The following is a 17,776-nucleotide window of genomic DNA, read 5'->3' on the forward strand; positions in this document are numbered from 1 at the left end:
ACCCTCGGAAACGGCCCCCTGGAGTGGGTTCTTCGAACCGACAGGACAGTAATTAACGTGTCTCTCTCTCAAGCCCTCGGGCCTCCCCAGCTGAAAGGGGGCTGTGTGGGTCTGACCCCGGGTGGAAGGAAGAGGTGTCAGTCAACTTCCTCGGTGAGGCGGCACCCGGCCGCGGTGGGCGCACGGGTCTGCGCATCCCGCCTCCGGCCGGGAAGGGGCGGAGCCGGGCGGTGCCCGCCCCCCGGCGGTCCCCTCCCCCGGGCCGCTCCCCTGTGCTGCGCTCGCCGCAGTCACAGCAGCCTGCGGGAAGCGGGTAGCCGGGAACCCGAGCCGGAGTGCGGGCTGGGCTGGGCTGGGCTCGCTCGCGGGCTCAGCCGCCGCCCCTGCCGGTGAGTCGGGGGCTCCGAGCCGGCGGGCAGGCGCGGGGGCGGGGTCAGGACCTCGCCGTTGGGGAGCCCTCGGGCTCGAGCACGGGGTTGGTGGGGAGGAATGTCAGCACAGCGAGGTTGGAGAGCCCCAGACCCCGAGCCCCGAGGGGTGTCCAGAATCGCGACGTTGAGGAACCCGAGCCCGGGGACCGAGGGTCAGTGCGCCGGTGCTGGGGAGTCTCAGAGCCCGAGCCCTGAGAGTGAGGCGGCAGGTCAAGATCCAGACGTTGGGGACTCCCGGAGCCCGCTGCCGGAACGAGGGTGTCCTGTCGGCATTCTTGGGGCGCCCTCCGCAGGGCGGAGGGGAACTGAAGACCCGAGGGGAGTGCGGAGGAGAGGGAGCCCGAGGCGGGCGGGGCGGGAGGGGAGCCCCGGAAAGGGTCGGGGGGTGGCAAGGCTTGTGGCTTCTTGGGGGAAGGAGGGAGGGGACATCTCCTAGAGGGGGCGCGGGAAGCGGAGTTGTGCGGGAAGCGGGAGATACGTTGTGGAGCACAGGGGGTCGGAGGGATGGAACGCCGCGGCGGAGGATCCCGGGTGGCTGGGGGCGGGGGTGGGGGGGCAGGGGCTCGCGGAACGTCTCGGCCTAGGGGCCATACCCTCTCCGTGGAATGGGGCCATGGAAACCTCGAGAGGGCATTCACTCCGGAGAGCACGACCAGGCCACCACAGACGGGGGGCGGGAGGGACTAGGGAGGGGCGCAGCTCGCTAACTGGCGCGGGGACCTGAAGGCAGCGGGGGCACCGCAGCTTCCAGTGCATCTGTGGGCCCTGGAGCACAGACCGACGAGGGCAGATCCGCGGGCTCGGACGGGGTCTGTGCTGCATCTCCTATTTCTAAGCTGGGTTAGAAGTGATTTTGCCTAGGGACCCATTGAGAACAGTCTGGGCTTAAAAGAGTAGTTAAGGAGTGAGATTTCCAATGTGCAGAGAAACTCTACCTGTGTGTGTGCGTTAGGCACAATTCATCATAAAGGTGTGTTTAATTCTTAGAGCCACTTGTGTTATTTGCTCCCCACTCTCCTATACCCTGTGAGAAGCTGTTTCTGAGTAAAAACTGGAGGAAAATCAGCAAGGGGTGGGGGGCGTGCAGGCACGCGCGCACCCCGACACACACCGCCCACAAATGCACTGCGTTCCACAGCCGAGTAAACACGAGAAATACTGTACAGTTTTGGCTTGTTTGTGTTGGCATGGACTTCCTTTACTGAAGTGAATAGGAAGTTAGCTGCATGGGAGGTGGACGGCCTTTGACTACCCTCTTAAGATATTCACAGCCGGTACCCACCCTGTGCTGCTACACCCTTGACCAGGTCACTGGCAGGACCCTAGGCTGCTTCGTACCTCAGTGAATGGGTAGCCAAAAGTGTGCCAAAGGTGAACAAACGACCAGTACATTTTCTGTTTGTTTGTTTGTTTTCCCTGTTGTTAATTTTGAGTATCCAGCTCCCTTCAATTAGTTAAGTAATACTGACATTGTGTATTAACTTACCCATATGGTTGGTTTTGTATGGTAATTAGTTTAATTATTTCATATAACAGTTAATTCAGGACTACCCAGGGCCCCAGGAATCCTACTGAGTGGATTTCTCCCAGGGAAGTTTCCTGGGCTTTGAGAGGCAGGGGGAGAGAGATGATGCTCACTGCTTTCCTTCTCTGCTGTAGATATAGGTCCATATTGTGACACACACTGAGATTTAACCTTCCTGGGAGGACCAAAGACTCTTTTGGCAACTAGTTTATGTTGGGCCTCTTTTTTTTCTTCGTGAAAAGGAAAGCTCTTCAATAATTATGCAAGTTAACGGAAAAATGATTTACTCATTTTGCAACTATCATTTCAGGACATCCTTTTTTTTCATTAAGGGGGTGGTCAGAACCTTGCACCAAAATCTGCATTATCATTATTGCACAGCATATTTTTTTTTTTTAAAGATTTTATTTATTCATTTGAGACACAGAGATATAGAGAGAGAGCATGAGCAGTGGGAGAAGGAGAAGCGGACTCCCCACTGAGCCAGGAGCCCGATGTGGGGCTCGATCCCAGGACCCTGGGATCATGGCCTGAGCCGAAGGCAGACGCTTAACCATCTGAGCCGCCCAGGCGCCCCCACAGCATATTTATTTACTTGGACATAGCTAGCTGATTCTTTCAATTCTTTATCCAAATGTTAAAATAAATATGCCTGTATTTATACATTCAAATGCGTATTTCTCCCTTTCGGGAGACTCATCTTGATAAGCTGTGGACTGTTTCTACTGATGCTGTCATTGCTGAGCATAATTTTGGAGCTCCTGCCTTGGAGTTACCCTCAGAGTTTGTAACACATTTACTGAATTGCCTCCATGATGGCAAACCTTCCTCAGTTGGGAAACAGCCAAATACCAAGTGGGATCAACTCTGGTTTCTGAGGTGAGGAATTGAGGTTGTAATAGGAAGTATGCCTGTTAAATTAATGCAAGTCCTCTTGAAGGACTGGCAGTTTTATTTATTTTATTTTATTTTTTTAAAGATTTTATTTATTTATCTGACAGAGAGAGACAGTAAGAACAGGAACACAAGGAGGGGGAGAGGGAGAGGGAGAGGGAGAAGCGGGCTCCCCGCTGAGCAGGGACCCTGGGATCACGACGCGAGCTGAAGGCAGACGCCCAACGACTGAGCCACCTAGGCGCTCCAGGAGTGGCAGTTTTAAAAGGGGCATCCAGTACAGGTATGCAAATGTGTCTAGGATTGGAAAGTAATTGCTTTGAAGCAACCTTTATTTGGATGTATATGCTCTCATGTGCATGTAAAAGAATTGGTCCCATCACCTATTGTTATACCTTATGGCCTATTGGGCTGGAGAAAATAAGCCTTTCTTTTCTCTTTCAAGGTGCTCTTTACCAGGCAGATTCCATCACTGTGCATTTTTACAGAAGACAAAACAAACAAAAAGACTTGTTTTCTCACCAAACAAAGGTACCCAGAAATGCCTGGTACTTGAGTTTTTATGTGAAAGGATCCATATAGAAGTAAGGGAAGAGAGTGAGTTCTGCAAATGTGTTTCAGGTTTGGGACTCCATGGCACAGAGTGTGAAAAATTAACATATCCTTTTTCCATTTTTTCCCTGAATTACCAATTTTTTTTTAAGGTTATGTAACATGAAGCTTCATACACCCAGGGCTTGAATGTTGATCTGTGATCTTGCGCAAGTGATTTCATCTCTTTCAGACTCAGTTTTCTTACCTTAAAATGAAGATGCTAATGAGTGTGCACTCCACGAGGCTGTGATGAGATTTCTGCACGTAAAACACTGAATCCAGTGCCTGACACATAAGTGCCCAAGAGAGTCTCGCTATTTTTGTTATTAATACTGTTTCTTGATAGGTTTATATTAAAATTCCTTTGACACCATGTATAAATTTACCATTTCCAAGATAATGATATTCCTTCTGCTGGGCTTTGCAAATGAATATGTGAATGGGAACATTTTGTTTTTATTCTCCTAGCTTCTCAGGAATTTTTAAAGTGACCTTAAAAAACAACCATTGCTAGCTGCTTTATTTTAAATTCAGATGTTTTTTAAATGAACATTCTTATTTTTATTGTATATTAGGTATAACACTTCGATGAAAATCCGAAGCTCCTCCTATAATTCTTTTCCTTAATCGGTCGAATACTGTTCTAATGCAATAGCTACCATTCTCGGGGCGCCTGGGTGGCTCAGTCGTTAAGCGTCTGCCTTCGGCTCAGGTCATGACCCCAGGGTCCTGGGATCGAGCCCTGCATCGGGCTCCCTGCTCCGCGGGAAGCCTGCTTCTCCCTCTCCCACTCCCCCTGCTTGTGTTCCCTCTCTTGCTGTGTCTCTCTCTGTCAAATAAATAAATAAAATCTTAAAAAAAAAAAATAGCTACCGTTCTCTTGGCATGTATTGAAAGGGATGATTCTGGTGCACATTTGTTTTAGTTAAACTAAAATTTTGATCTGCTTTGTTAAATGACAGGGAAGAATAACTTGGCACTAAGCTCTTGGCTCTTTCATAAATATTGACATTAATTTTTTTTCTGATTCTATGATTTTTATTGTAATATAAATTAGGGAGATGTAGAAATGTGGGAAAAGAATTTTATCTTAGTTTTAATCAATGAAATAGCTAGAGGTTGCTGTGAAATAGATGTTTTGTGAAATCTTCGACATTTAGTGAGAGTTCTCTGTTTTAGGCAGGTGTGTGCAGGAGAGAGAGGTAGAAACAGACTCGTCCTCCAAGAGTTCACATAAGGTGCTCCCTTAGGACCATGGAGTGCAAAAGTTTTTTTCTCCTAATGGCTTATGGCACTAAGAATTCATGTGGATTTCACTACATGTTCTTTTCCCTCAATTTCTTGGAGAAGGCTAAATACACGGATCTCTTAGTAGTGTTCATATTTTTGAGGTGGATTAACTCTTGGAATTAGATCCTGCTGTGCAGTCATATGCCATGAAAGGAGATAATGACTATAAAAGTACTTAGTGAATTGTAAATGATATATAACCGTAGCATAAGGTGGTATTATTGTTGTACAATACTTTCCTAGAGTCTTCTGATTATCACGTCCATAGTAGTGTTTGGTTCCAGCTCTGTCTCTCTTCTGAAGAGCTGTTTATGTACTTACAAAAGTACCAGGAAACAAGACAGCACAGTGGTGGTTTAGACTAGAGTAGTGACCCCTCCCCTCCTCCCCACATCTGATAATGTCTGGAGACATTTTTTATTATCACAGCTGGAGAGGAGAGGGATGTTAAGGCATGTAGTAAGTGGAGGCCAGAGATGCTCCTAAGCATAATGTAATGCAAAGGACAGCCCCCAAAACAAAGAATGACCAACTGAAATGTCAGTAGTGGTAAGACACTCTGGACTGGAGCATGGGATCTGGAGTGGGCATCAACCTGCATTAGCATGCTAGCATGTCCCTGGGTAAGTTCCTTAAACCTGAGATTTTGTATAACTCGTGTCTGAAGAGATATTGTAGAATTAAATGAGACAATGAATATAAAGTGCTTCATGCACAGAAGGTGCCCAGTAAATGGCAACTCTTAGTCTCTTAGTATTATGTCTGGTTAGTAAATCCAGGGACTCGGCTTCAGACAGACAGCTTTGGTTATTTAATTCACTGTATACAGAACCAATCCAGGCTTCCTGATCCCATCTGTGTGTCTGATAGTAGGGCAGAGACACCTCCGCCCCCGTGGTTCCTTCTGCATTCTGGCCCAGGTTCTGCCCTGGTTCTGCTAGGTAGCTGAGTATAGGCTGAAGATGACTCCAGCCAGGTGAACAGGACAGTCAATCCCCGACATTTCTCTTGTGTGGACCAACGGTGAGCTGGGGGTGGAGCTTTCTGTTTCATCTGGGCTAAACTGGGAAGGAGATAGCTAGGCTGGGAAAGCCCCCTCCAACTGAGCTAATCTCCAGAATCTACTGAGACCCTTGTCTATGCCAGGGTCAGAGCTTGCTCTGCTATGTTAGCAGGCTATGAGCAAAGTCTGGCAGTTTCCCTTTTTTTTTCCTTAGCCCTTCCTACTCAAGCAACAAGTTCTTTAGGGGTCCCTTTACTTTTTTTTTTTTTTTAAGATTTTATTTATTTATTTGAGAGAGAGAGAATGAGAGACAGAGAGCATGAGAGAGAGGAGGGTCAGCGGGAGAAGCAGACTCCCTGCCGGGCAGGGAGCCCAATGCGGGACTCAATCCCGGGACTCCAAGATCATGACCTGAGCTGAAGGCAGTCGCTTAACCAACTGAGCCACCCAGGCGCCCGGGTCCCTTTACTTTTTAAAGAATCATCCAGATCCACTCCGGTTTTTGCTCTGCATGGAGTTATCAGCCATCTGTGCAGAGATAGGAGACCTCCCATAAAGGCCAGGCCTGCTCTGCTTTGATCTTGCCTTTCTGTGTTTACCTCGTGCACCCTGGAGCCACGGAGTGAGTAATGCACTCACTCACTGTCAGCAGCAGAGCTTCGGCCCTGTGGGGGTGGGGCAGGCCTTCTGGATGCAGAGAGTATTTAGCCGACCAAGATGTAAATAAATAACACAGTGGTTTTTTTAGCTGTGAGCTAGAAACCATTAGTTGTGTTATACAATAAAACCAACTGGGGCTCTCTTAAGAATGCACCTCAGCCCCACCATAAACCATTGATTCAGAATTTCAATGGGTAGGGCGTGGGCATCAGATTTTTAAAATTATTCTGATGCCTAGTGAGAGTTGGAAGTTAGGACCAAGCCTTGTGCAATTACTGACCTGCATTGAAAGAAAGAAAGAAGGAAGGAAGGAAGGGAGGAAGGAAGGGAAAGATTCTAATTAAAAATAACAAACATAAGAATTATTTTGTTAAGGGGCACCTAGGTGGCTCAGTCGGTTAAGCGTCTGCCTTCAGCTCAGGTCATGATCTCAGGGTCCCGGGATCAAGCCCTGCATTGGGCTCCCTGCTCAAAGGCGAGCCTGCTTCTCCCTCTCCCTCTGTCTGCCGCTTCCCTTGCTTCTGCTCTCTCTCTTTCTGTCAAATAAATAAATAAAATCTTTAAAAAAAAAAAAAAGAATTATTTTGTTAAGCTTTTGCTTTAGTGATGAATGTGTGCCTGTTTGCAATGTAAAATACGTTTCTTTTAATGGGTTACAATCAAAAAGTTTGAAAACATTGTTTTAGAGCCTTAGAGGTATTTAATTAATATTGACAAATTCACCTCTTCCAGTATTCCTGTGTGAGCATCTGCTGGACAGATTTCAAAGTGCTTTTATTTTCCTTGTCAAATACAACTTTTGCAACCATCCTATGGAGGCCTAGAGAACAGATATCATCATATTTTGTTTTGTTTTGTTTTGTTTTTTACAGATGAAGGCAACTTGGGGTTGATGAGGGTAAGGCATTTGTCAAAGTCACAGTGAGAAAATGTCAAAAACAGGGACTCAAACTTCCAGGGCTTCTGATTACTGCTACATGGCTCCATCTACCATATCTTTCTGCTTCTTCTGATTAGCAGACCCTAAGAGAAAGAATTACAACCAGAGCATGTGTCTGGCTTCAGCACTGTAAAAATAATAACCGTTGACCGAGCACTTGCTAGCGTCAGGAAGTATGTTTGTGTTACTTAATTCTCAGAACAATCCTATGAGATAGGTACTGCGATGAGCCCATTGCACAGATGAGGAGACAGGTTGTGACTTGCCCAAGGAGCAGAGCTGCGCCCTGACAGCAAGCCCACATTCTTTATGGGTGCTCTTTATTGCCCCAGTACTGGCTTGTTGCCATTTCTCTTCTTGATTCCTGCCTCCAGGGAGAGTTTAAATAACAGGGAAATGGCCCTATGTCTTAATCTGCTTAGGTTGCCATAACAAAATACCATAGGCTAGGTGGTTTAAACAACAGAAGTTTATCTTTCACATTCCTGGAAACTAGGAAGTCCAAGATCAAGGTGCCAGCAGATTCAGTTCCTGGTGAAGGCCTTCTTCCTGGTTTACAGATGGCCGCCTTCTTGTTGTGTCCTCCCATGATGGAGGGGAAGGGCAAGAGAGCAAGAGCTCTTTTCCTCTATGTATAAGGACACTAATCTCATCATGGAGACCCAGTCCGTGACCTCCTCTAAACCAAATTACTTCCGAAAGGCCCCACATTCAAATATCAGTCATCACACAAGAGGTTAGGGCTTCAACATAAGAATTTAGGGGGGAACACAAACACTCCGTCTAGTACTTAAAGCTTCCACTCAGCTTTCCTTGTGTATGTGGCTAGAAGCCCACACCCCACAGTGATAAAGTGAGGAAAGCCCTCTCAGCTGCCTAATCTACTTTATGCATCCTTGTTCAGGCTGTTTATGATGCTCAGTACCATGAATTGCTGAAATTCATGATGGGGCTTTGGTAGTCCTGGCAGAGAAGGAACCTGAGCACTAACCCTGTGGAGTGAGATCTTGATGGACTTCTCAGTGGTGTGGAAACCAAAAGATACCTTGTTCATGCATGCACCCATTCATTCATTATTCATTCATCAAATATTACGGACTCATTCATTCATTCATCAAATATAATGGAGGATACAGTTTGCAGGTAAGTTTTAGAGATGACGCTTCCCTTTAAAGACTGGGGGGAGGGAGTGTTAATCATGGCTTTCTAATACCTGTACACAGGGCTAAAATGACCAGACCAAAGCAAAGTTCAGGCCAAGTGGAAATAGGAGGGGGCTGGTTGGTTACCTACTGACAAGTTTTGAGTAGAAGATTAGACTAAACGTTATCCTACATGACGTTCAGAAACCACACTTCCGCAAAAGTGGGGAACTGCTGCTCTCTGTTGTAAATCAACTGGGTTGGATGATCAGGTTGAGTTAAGCCCGGGGCTTGGGGCGCCTGGGTGGCGCAGTCGGTTAAGCGTCTGCCTTTGGCTCGAGTCCAGGGATCGAGCCCCCGCATCGGGCTCCCTGTTCGGTGGGGAATCTGCTTCTCCCCCTCGCTCTACTCCTCCCCTGCTCGTGCTCTCTCTCTCTCATGCTCAGTCTCTCAAATAAATAAATGATAAAAAAAAAAAAAAAAAAGCCTAGGGCTTAAGGAAGACTTTTCTTGTCTGCATATCTGGGAAGGTATAAGCTTCCAAGCCATCTAGATAGTCAATAAACTGTTAGTATTTTTATGTTAGTATTTTTTCTTCTTGAAAACATTCTGAATGATGACTTCAGTACTTTATCAGAATAATATTTGTTGAATGAGTGAATTAATAATAATTATGATGAATGTTAATATATAATAGAAGCAATTGGAGACTTCAAAAGTTTTTTTTTTATATTTATTTTTTTTTATTCTTATGTTAATCCCCATACATTACATCATTAGTTCTAGATGAAGTGTTCCATGATTCATTGTTGGTGCATAACACCCAGTGCTCCATGCAGAATGTGCCCTCCTCAATACCCACCACCAGGCTAACCCATCCTCCCAACCCCCTCCCCTCTAGAACCCTCAGTTTGTTTTTCAGAGTCCATCGTGGAGACTTCAAAAGTTTTAATACACCCAGAGAAGTACCAAGGCTAGCTCTCCCGCCTTGGGAGAGTTGGAGAGTTCAGCCCCCAGGCTGAGCTGACATCTGACTTTAGCCAATTCCCAGTCCTAGGATTTGAAGATCAAAGCAAAGGTTACTGATTTGAAGAGTTTTTGTTGGTCTTAAGATGTAGCTAGTATTAAGGGCAGTGACATTTATCTTTCTAGGGTGATGTAGTCCAAGATTAAGAAAAGCAAAGAAGAAAACATGTTTCTATTCTCAAGGAATAAAGAATTTGTTGCTTTTCATCAGTAGCTTGAAACTGCATTTGTCTTATCCTTGACACCTGCTCTTTGGAGTCTAAGAGAATACCCAAAAGGTTAAAGATAAGTCTGTAGGTGGGAAACTGGAGGAGGGCTACACCTACCCCAACCAATTGAAGATTGAATTAAAACACACATACTTTGCTGAATATGGCTTCTAGATCATATTTTGTGAGGTATAAAACTTTTGTTGGGGAAAACTACCTTCTCGTTTCTCTTTTAGACTCTGCAGAGGATTGGTAAAGAATAAAAAAATGGACGAAAAGGGAGGATGATGTAAAATCAATGTTGAGGTGTAATGGCTCTTGAATTAGAAAATTTATATTCTCCATGGTATATTTAAGTCTGTCCAAAGAATTCATTTCAAGAGTTCCATCTTAGCTTTTTTATTCCCGCACTTAAGCAAAATAAAGGCACTGATGCTATTCCCTTGAGCTGCCAGGAACCCTGAGCACTTCAGAATGTGGAGGTAGTTTCCTGCATATGCTAATGCTGAGCTTGGAATGGGCTGCAGTAATAGAACATCACCCAGCCAGGTTCAGGTAAAGCTGCAGGAATGTCACTGAAACTGGGCAGCATTCAGGTAGAAAGTGACTCCTCAGATCTCAGCTTGGTGAAGGGTTCAGGTTCATTCATGAGGTGCTGTAGGCATTTCTTAGGTTTTGTGGCCTTTTTTTTTCTTCTTGAAAACATTCTGAATGATGACTTGTTTATGGCTTACATCTCTGGACCGTAATGTCACCTCCTGAGTTGCTGCTGTCAGGGTCCTTAACAATTTTTTGTCTCATCTGAGATGGTCATATTTTAAAGATTTTATTTATTTATTTGAGACAGAGAATGAGAGACAGAGAACATGAGAGGGAGGAGGGTCAGAGGGAGAAGCAGGCTCCCCGCTGAGCAGGGAGCCCGATGCGGGACTCGATCCCGGGACTCCAGGATCATGACCTGAGCTGAAGGCAGTCGCTTAACCGACTGAGCCACCCAGGCGCCCTGAGATGGTCATATTTTAGATCTTTGCAGCTGGAGAGTCATTCTAATAGAGAGTACTTGGAAGGATGAGGGAGAAAAAGGAAACAGACATTCTTGGGGGAGTAAATGGCATCTTGCCAGAGCAGCAGAGGTGAGATTCAAATGGGAAATCTGTCAGTTCACGTGTGGGGATTTTTTTGACTACGCAGTAAGTGCCTAACACTGTGCTAGTTACTTTGAGGGATTCAAGAGAAACATAAAGCATGATTTTGTGCTTAAGGAGCCTATAATACATTTGGAGCGTCAAATTTTTCTCATGAAAAAGACAGAAAACTCTAAACTGCTTATAGTTACATGCAGGGCTGTAAAGCACTGGGGGGGGTGTTCCCCTCAGTTTAGCAAAGGGCAGAGTCACTGTGAGCTCTTAAAGTCATATAATTCAGGAGAAATAGCCTGAGTGGGATCTGGAAGAGGGATAACATTTAGGTAGAGAGGTGGGTATTTCTGATGGGAGAAACAGCTTAAGCAAAAGCACAGGGGCAAAAATCAGAATGGTACCTGTATATGGTGCATGTAAGGCCCTGAGGAAATCACTTCCTCTGCTTCATTTTTCTTCACCTCTCATGGCACCACTTCATAACACTCTTGTCTTCTGCACTGGGTCCCAGTGGTCAGCCATGTGAGGAATACATAGGGCAGGATTACAGATCTAGATGCCTTTTTGTCGTTGGGTGTTTGGAGAGAGGAAAAGATAATGAAATCATTACAAAATATTTTTTTTTAAAGATTTTATTTATTTATTTGACAGAGAGAGAGACAGTGAGAGAGGGAACACAAGCAGGGGGAGTGGGAGAGGGAGAAGCAGGCTTCCCGCCGAGCAGGGAGCCCGATGCGGGGCTCGATCCCAGGACCCCGGGATCATGACCCGAGCCGAAGGCAGTCGCTTGACCAACTGAGCCACCCAGGCGCCCCACAAAATATTTTTCAAGGGTCCACTCCGTGCTTGGCACTCATTCTACAGTGTTGTTAGAGATACAGACGTGATCAAGATTCCTGCTTTCAGGTAACATGTATTCTCTTGGGGGGATACAGACAATAAACAAGTAAATCAGGAAATATATACTTTGAGGTAGTGAAAAATGTTATGAAGAAAAATAACTCAGGATAAGGGGAAAGAGAATGCTGGTTTTAGGTGAGGTTAAGGACAAGATAAAGATTTCCGATTAGCCCTAAACTTCCCTAGAGAAGCCTGAAGTCTTTGCTAATGGAATTTAGGCTTTATTATTTATATTCATCTCATCCATTGACTCTCCACCACATATATATATTATACATACATATGTATATATAATATATATATGGTGGACATTCAGCGAGCATTTCACAATAGTAATAAGAATGGCCTTGTTAGACTTGAATTGGACCACATTTTTCTCCTTTTTACTTTTTGTAATTTTTTTTTTAATTAGAAGATATGGTCACAAGATATTTACGGAAGGAGAAAAGGGAATCACGCAGGAGAGGACATGTAGGTATTGATGACAGTAACATAGTTACTTATACATCAGCTCTGTGAAGGAGATTGAATGCAGCTACATCAAAATTTTGTCAAATGAAAGAGAAAGAAAATATTAAACTATAATTATGTGGTCTTGGTATGTCTCATGGCCTGGGGAACCACTGGGTCTAAATATTAACCAAATTCCAAAGGAGATAATAACAATACACCCATGCATACAGACAGGCATAGAGAGACAAAGTAGCTCCTATGTACGGAGGAATTACCATGTGCCTGGCATTGTGCATTGCAGTTTATTTACATTATCTCTAATCCCTAAAACAGCCTTGGAAGGGAGATAATCCCGGTTTACAAAGGAGAAGACAAAGATGAAATGGCTGGCCCAAGGCCTTTATGGTTAGTAAGTGTCAGAGCTGGGGAGGCTGATACCTTGTTTGTGAGAGGGCATGGAGCAGATGAGTGTGAGTTTAATTAAGGACTCCCTTAGAGTGGTGAAATGAAAATCCAGGGTGGATTTTCCTGTCCATCCAGCTCATCACCCTATCTAAGGGATTCCAGGAGCTGGGAGTTTCTGGAACTGACTCTGAATGTATATATGCAGTTTCCTGAACCTATTGGAGGCATAGCTCTGGTGGCAGGGGGTGGGAGGTGGTGGTGGAGGTGTACATTGAGCATTTTTTCATTACTCCTATGCCTGCAGAACTGCATATATGTGTGCTGCTCAGGCCATTACAGCGTGGAAGTGCTTTGCTTTGGGCTGGGGTGATGGCAGCTCAGTTCGGAGCCAATCACGAGTTCATCTAAAGCTGACTCAAACCCTGACTTGTGTATCTAACTAAAAGATATGAGGTAATGACTATTTATTGGATGGGGTTGATTTAGTAAACTTTCAAAGCATAGGGAACAAATAATAATCAATTTTTTTTAAAGATTTTATTTATTTATTCATGAGAGACAGAGAGAGAGAGAGGCAGAGGGAGAAGCAGGCTCCCAAGGAGCAGGGAGCCCGATGTGGGACTCGATCCCAGGACCCCGGGATCATGACCTGAGCCGAAGGCAGACGCTTAACGATCTGAGCCACCCAGGCGCCCCAAATAATAATCAATTTAAAACAGGTTTGATGATGAAAAGGTTGGGCAACAATGGATGAGTGACAGTGAAGTTCAGGGCTTGTCTGACTTCCCCCTCCCCTTTACCCCAGGACCCATCCATGTCTCTAGACAGGCAGGCTGCTATCCTTGGGCCTCTTTGACCTAGCAAGAGTGCCTTCAAGACCCTGTCTGATCTATAACAGATTACATTTATTGAGCACATGTTGTGTGCTTTACACATATTATCTTTTTCTCTTTCTCTCTTTCAAACTTCTTTTTATAGAAATACTTCAAAAAGACGGAGGTGCACAGAATAGTATAATAAACCCCCATGTACCCATCCCCCAATATCAACAATTATCAACTCATGGCTAACTTCTTTGTATATATACCTTACCTCCGAATGATTTTGAAGCAAATCCCAGAATTCATATTATTATTTGTGAGCATTTTAGAAAGATAAGGACTCCTTTATTATAATTCTTTAAAATTCCCAACAACCCTATTTATTAGTCAGGTACTATTATGTCCTTATAGATGAAGACAGTGAGACACAAGGAGATTAAATTACTTGCCCAAGGTCACCCAACTTGTAAGTGGCGATCTTACAAGTTGCCTAACTCCAGAGCCTGTCCTGTTAACCGCCATGCTAGGTGGTTACCACTAGACCTTTCTGCTGTAGCTAATCCTACACAACAACTGGATCTGTTGGAAGAACAGACGTCCAGGGATGTGACTATGATTTCTGTGAATTCTACCACCTGACCACGGCTGCAAATTGAGTCACTTTAGGTACAGAGGGACAGAACAGCTCTGAAAGGCTTGGACTTGTCATCTCCATGAATGACATGACCAGCCTGAAACATGAGTGGATTCTGTCTGATCAGCAAACCTGGTAAAGCACCATCATTGCCATAGTATTTGAGATGTTAGAGAAACCCACAAGTAAAAGGACTTGACAGAAAATATGACGTCACTGGGCCATGGCTGCCAAGGGAAGTAAAAGGTTTCTTTTAAAATGAATTTCCCTTTGGTTTTCTCTCTTGGCAGAGGGAATCAGTCTTCCCACTGAGGCTTTTCAGTTTGTTTCTAGCACAGCTAATTGTGTTTATTTGTCTCCAGAATCACATGCCTGCCTCCTCTCCCTTCCTTTTCTTAAGGTCTCTTGCCTGCTTTGTACTACAGTTACTGCCAAAAATGTTCTCCTCACCTGGGAGCCAGTTGGCTGACAACACAGAGTAGATGTTCGGAGGCCAACTCTGTCTCTCCAGAGGGCTAACTTGGCTTCTGGCATACAAGCCCACCTCAGGGGAGAGGGAGAGAGATTATATAAGCTGGCTATGAAAAGAACCATGTCGTTTGCCTTGTCTGCACCCACTTGGTCCATCAGTGTTAAGAGCAGAACAGAAAGCAAGTAAATACTATTGATTGAGTGAAGATGAGAGCTTTGCTGGTTCAAGTTCAAGAAATGGATTCTCCATTTTTCCTATCAAAACAAGCATCGCATTGACTTTTCTCTTAATTCTCTCCTTTGTCTTCGGGATCACTGACATTTACTTGACTCTCAAACCTCAGTCTTTTTTTTTTCTTCCTCCTTCCCCATGCAGTCCTATCACAGAAGCTACATAACCGCTGGAGAACTACTCAGCTCCTACTTAACCCTCTCTCATGGAGCTCTAAAAGGTGGCACCTGTCAGGGTGCAGGTGAGCAAGAACTTAGAAATTTCACCTTTGGGGGCACCTGGGGGCTCAGTTGGTTGAGCGTTCACTCTTGGTTTCAGCTCAGGTCGTGATCTCAGGGTCGGCTCTCAGTGCGGAGTCTGCTTGAGATTCTCCCTCTCCCCCTCTCTCTCAAATAAAAATCTTTAAAAAATAAAAAATAGGGTGCCTGGGTGGCTCAGTCTGTTGGGTGTGTGCCTTTGGCTCAGGTCATGATCCCAAAGTCCTGGGATCGAGTCCCACATCAGACTCCCTGCTCAGTGGGGAGTCTGCTTCTCCCTCTGCCTTTCACCCTGCTTGTGCTCTCTCTCGCTCTCGTAAATAAATAAATAAATAAGTAAGTAAGTAAGTAAGTAAGTAAGTAAGTAAGTAAGTAAGTAAATTCATTCCGCCTTTGGCTCTCTCTGGGACATGCCAGCAAGGACCTTGGCTGGGGTCCTTTTCAGGGAGCATGGATTTTCTTTAAATATTTATTGTCGTGAATATTTCAAAATAGTTTTTTATGATTGCTGCGACTTCTACTTTTTTAAACAGTCAAGTGGGGAAGACAGTGGACTGCAGGTCTCTTAGCTCTCTACTGTAGAATCAACTCAGGGATAGCAAATACATGGCTCTGTGCTAGGCTCCCTCCTGGGCCTGGTGTCCCTCAAGAGCCTGTGGCAGTAAATCAATCACAGCACCTTTCCCTCTGAGTTTGGCCCACACCTAGAATGCCTCTCAGCACAGGACTCTAGGAAGCCCTTCCCAAAGAGGTTGACATGAGGGTTGAAATCTATTTGCTGTTTCCTAAGTAAATGGTCTTTAAAGCTCTTCCCACACTAAAATCCCTTAAGCCTTTCTGCCTGCAGTCACATTAGGTCCTTAACAGCTAGGGACCAGCTCTCAGCCAGAATCAGATCAAAGGTCGGGAGGAGGGAGATGTTACCACCATCTGGAAAACAGATGAGAGAGGAAAATGTTTTAAATGTTGATGGTTCATGGAGGATTTAGAGGCGGTGACTATCCTTTTTCAACCCATAGTAGGTCCGTGTGGATTTACGTAACACAAACCCATAGTAGGTTGTGTTTGTAGATTGTTGGTTAGTCAGTAAGACTAATTAAAGTCGTTCTTTTCATGGGAGAAATGGAATGTTCAATGCTTAAGGGGTATAGAAACTAAATGGCAGCCCAGAACTTGTCTTTAAGAGTTCCTAATCTGGGGGGCGCCTGGGTGGCTCGGTTGGGCGTCTGCCTTCTGCTCAGGTCATGATCCCGGTGTCCTGGGATCGAGCCCCGCGTCAGGCTCCCTGCTCAGTGGGGAGTCTGCTTCTCCCTCTGCTCCTCACCCCGCTTGTGCTCTCTCTCTCACTCTCTGTATCTCTCTCTCAAATAAAGAAATAAATAAAATGTTAAAAAAAAAAGCTCCTAATCTGGTCTACCAGTTGTATTAAGCTGAATTTAGATTCAGTGTAGTTGAATGAGAAGTGAAAACAAGAAACTTAGTGCTTAGTTGTAATTAACTTACTCTCAGCTGACTCACAATTCTTTTTACTTTTGAAGAAATTTGGAGGTTGTTAAGTTAATGCCTGTGAAGCAACAGGACTTCCTTGACAGATGTTTTAAGTACTCACTACCATGTTATAGATAATGTACTAGACTGTAGGAATGGCCTGGGCCAGTCTGTAGTCACCAGAAAAAATTACCATCTGATAAACTGTGTGGGTAGAGGCTGTGAGGGCTGCTCCAGGCCTGGGTGTCTCCAGGAAGATTGACAGAGGATGCCAGGCAGCCCTCTGGGTGGTCAAGATCAGGCTGTGTATTCTCAAGTGTGGTTTTCTCTTGTTTTAACCAACAGTACATTCTTTTTTTTTTTTTAAAGAGAATGTTTGTTTTTTTAATATTTTATTTATTTATTTGACAGAGAGAGCAAGAGAGCACAGTAGAGGGAACAGTAGAGGGAGAGGGAGAAGCAGGCTCCCCGCCAAGCAGGTAGCCCAATGTGGGGCTCGATCCCAGGACCCTGGGATCATGACCTGAGCCGAAGGCAGATGCTTAACCATCTGAGCCACCCAGGCACCCCAACAGTACATTCTTTTGCAAGCAAAAGTCAAACCAAGGATCTTTTTGGAATGCTCTGATTTACTAGCAAGGACCTGCAGAGGCCCTTTTCCATTTCAGAAGTCTCAACTGGATATGGGGGTTGGGGGGAAAGGGCAGGGAAGGGAAAAACCACATGGTCAACAAAGCATTAGTTTGGCCAAATATTTTATTTTATTTTTTTATTTTTTATTTTTTAAAGATTTTATTTATTTGACAGAGAGAGACACAGCGAGAGAGGGAACATAAGCAGGGGGAGTGGGTGAGGGAGAAGCAGGCTTCCGGCGGAGCAGGGAGCCCGATGTGGGGCTCGATCCCAGGATCCTGAGATCATGACCTGAGCAGAAGGCAGACGCTTAACGACTGAGCCACCCAGGCACCCCGGCCAAGTATTTTAAAGGTATTTTTAAAAATCAGGTTAGGTTTAGAGCCCTGCTTCCTACTTTTATCTAGCTATGCTTATCTAAAAAAATCATACTTCAGCTGCAGTTGCTTCTGGTTTACGACATTCTTTACCTTCTCTGCTTTTTTGGATGTCGTAGAACAAAAAGGGCCCCAAAACATCATTTGCTGCTGTTATTTGGGGATGTCTGAAGTAGTTGAATTCTCTGGCGGGGATGAATGGGTGGTGAGGCTGAAATAGCGAGCTGGGGAATAATTGCAACTTTTCAGTAG

At 45.0% G+C, this 17,776-nt stretch overlaps 1 protein-coding gene across 3 annotated transcripts in view; it reads left to right on the plus strand.

Moving 5' to 3' along the window:
- The first annotated feature begins 212 nt into the window (after positions 1 to 212).
- PAQR8 (progestin and adipoQ receptor family member 8) overlaps positions 213 to 17,776 on the plus strand; it is a 43,394-nt gene continuing 25,830 nt past the window's right edge. The window contains exons 1-2 of one of the 3 annotated variants that reach the window (XM_034991229.1): positions 213 to 389; positions 8,242 to 8,480. In XM_034991229.1, coding sequence (XP_034847120.1) covers positions 8,394 to 8,480 — 87 coding nt within the window. In that variant the 5' untranslated portion in view covers positions 213 to 389; positions 8,242 to 8,393. Of the gene's footprint in view, positions 390 to 7,843; positions 8,481 to 17,776 lie in introns of those variants that run through there. The other 2 variants (XM_034991230.1, XM_034991228.1) reach the window with 2 other exon arrangements.

This window comes from Mirounga leonina, unplaced genomic scaffold (assembly GCF_011800145.1).
Source record: "Mirounga leonina isolate KUSES-001 unplaced genomic scaffold, KU_Mleo_1.0 Mir_53, whole genome shotgun sequence".
In the NCBI taxonomy this organism is placed as follows: Eukaryota; Metazoa; Chordata; class Mammalia; order Carnivora; family Phocidae; genus Mirounga; species Mirounga leonina.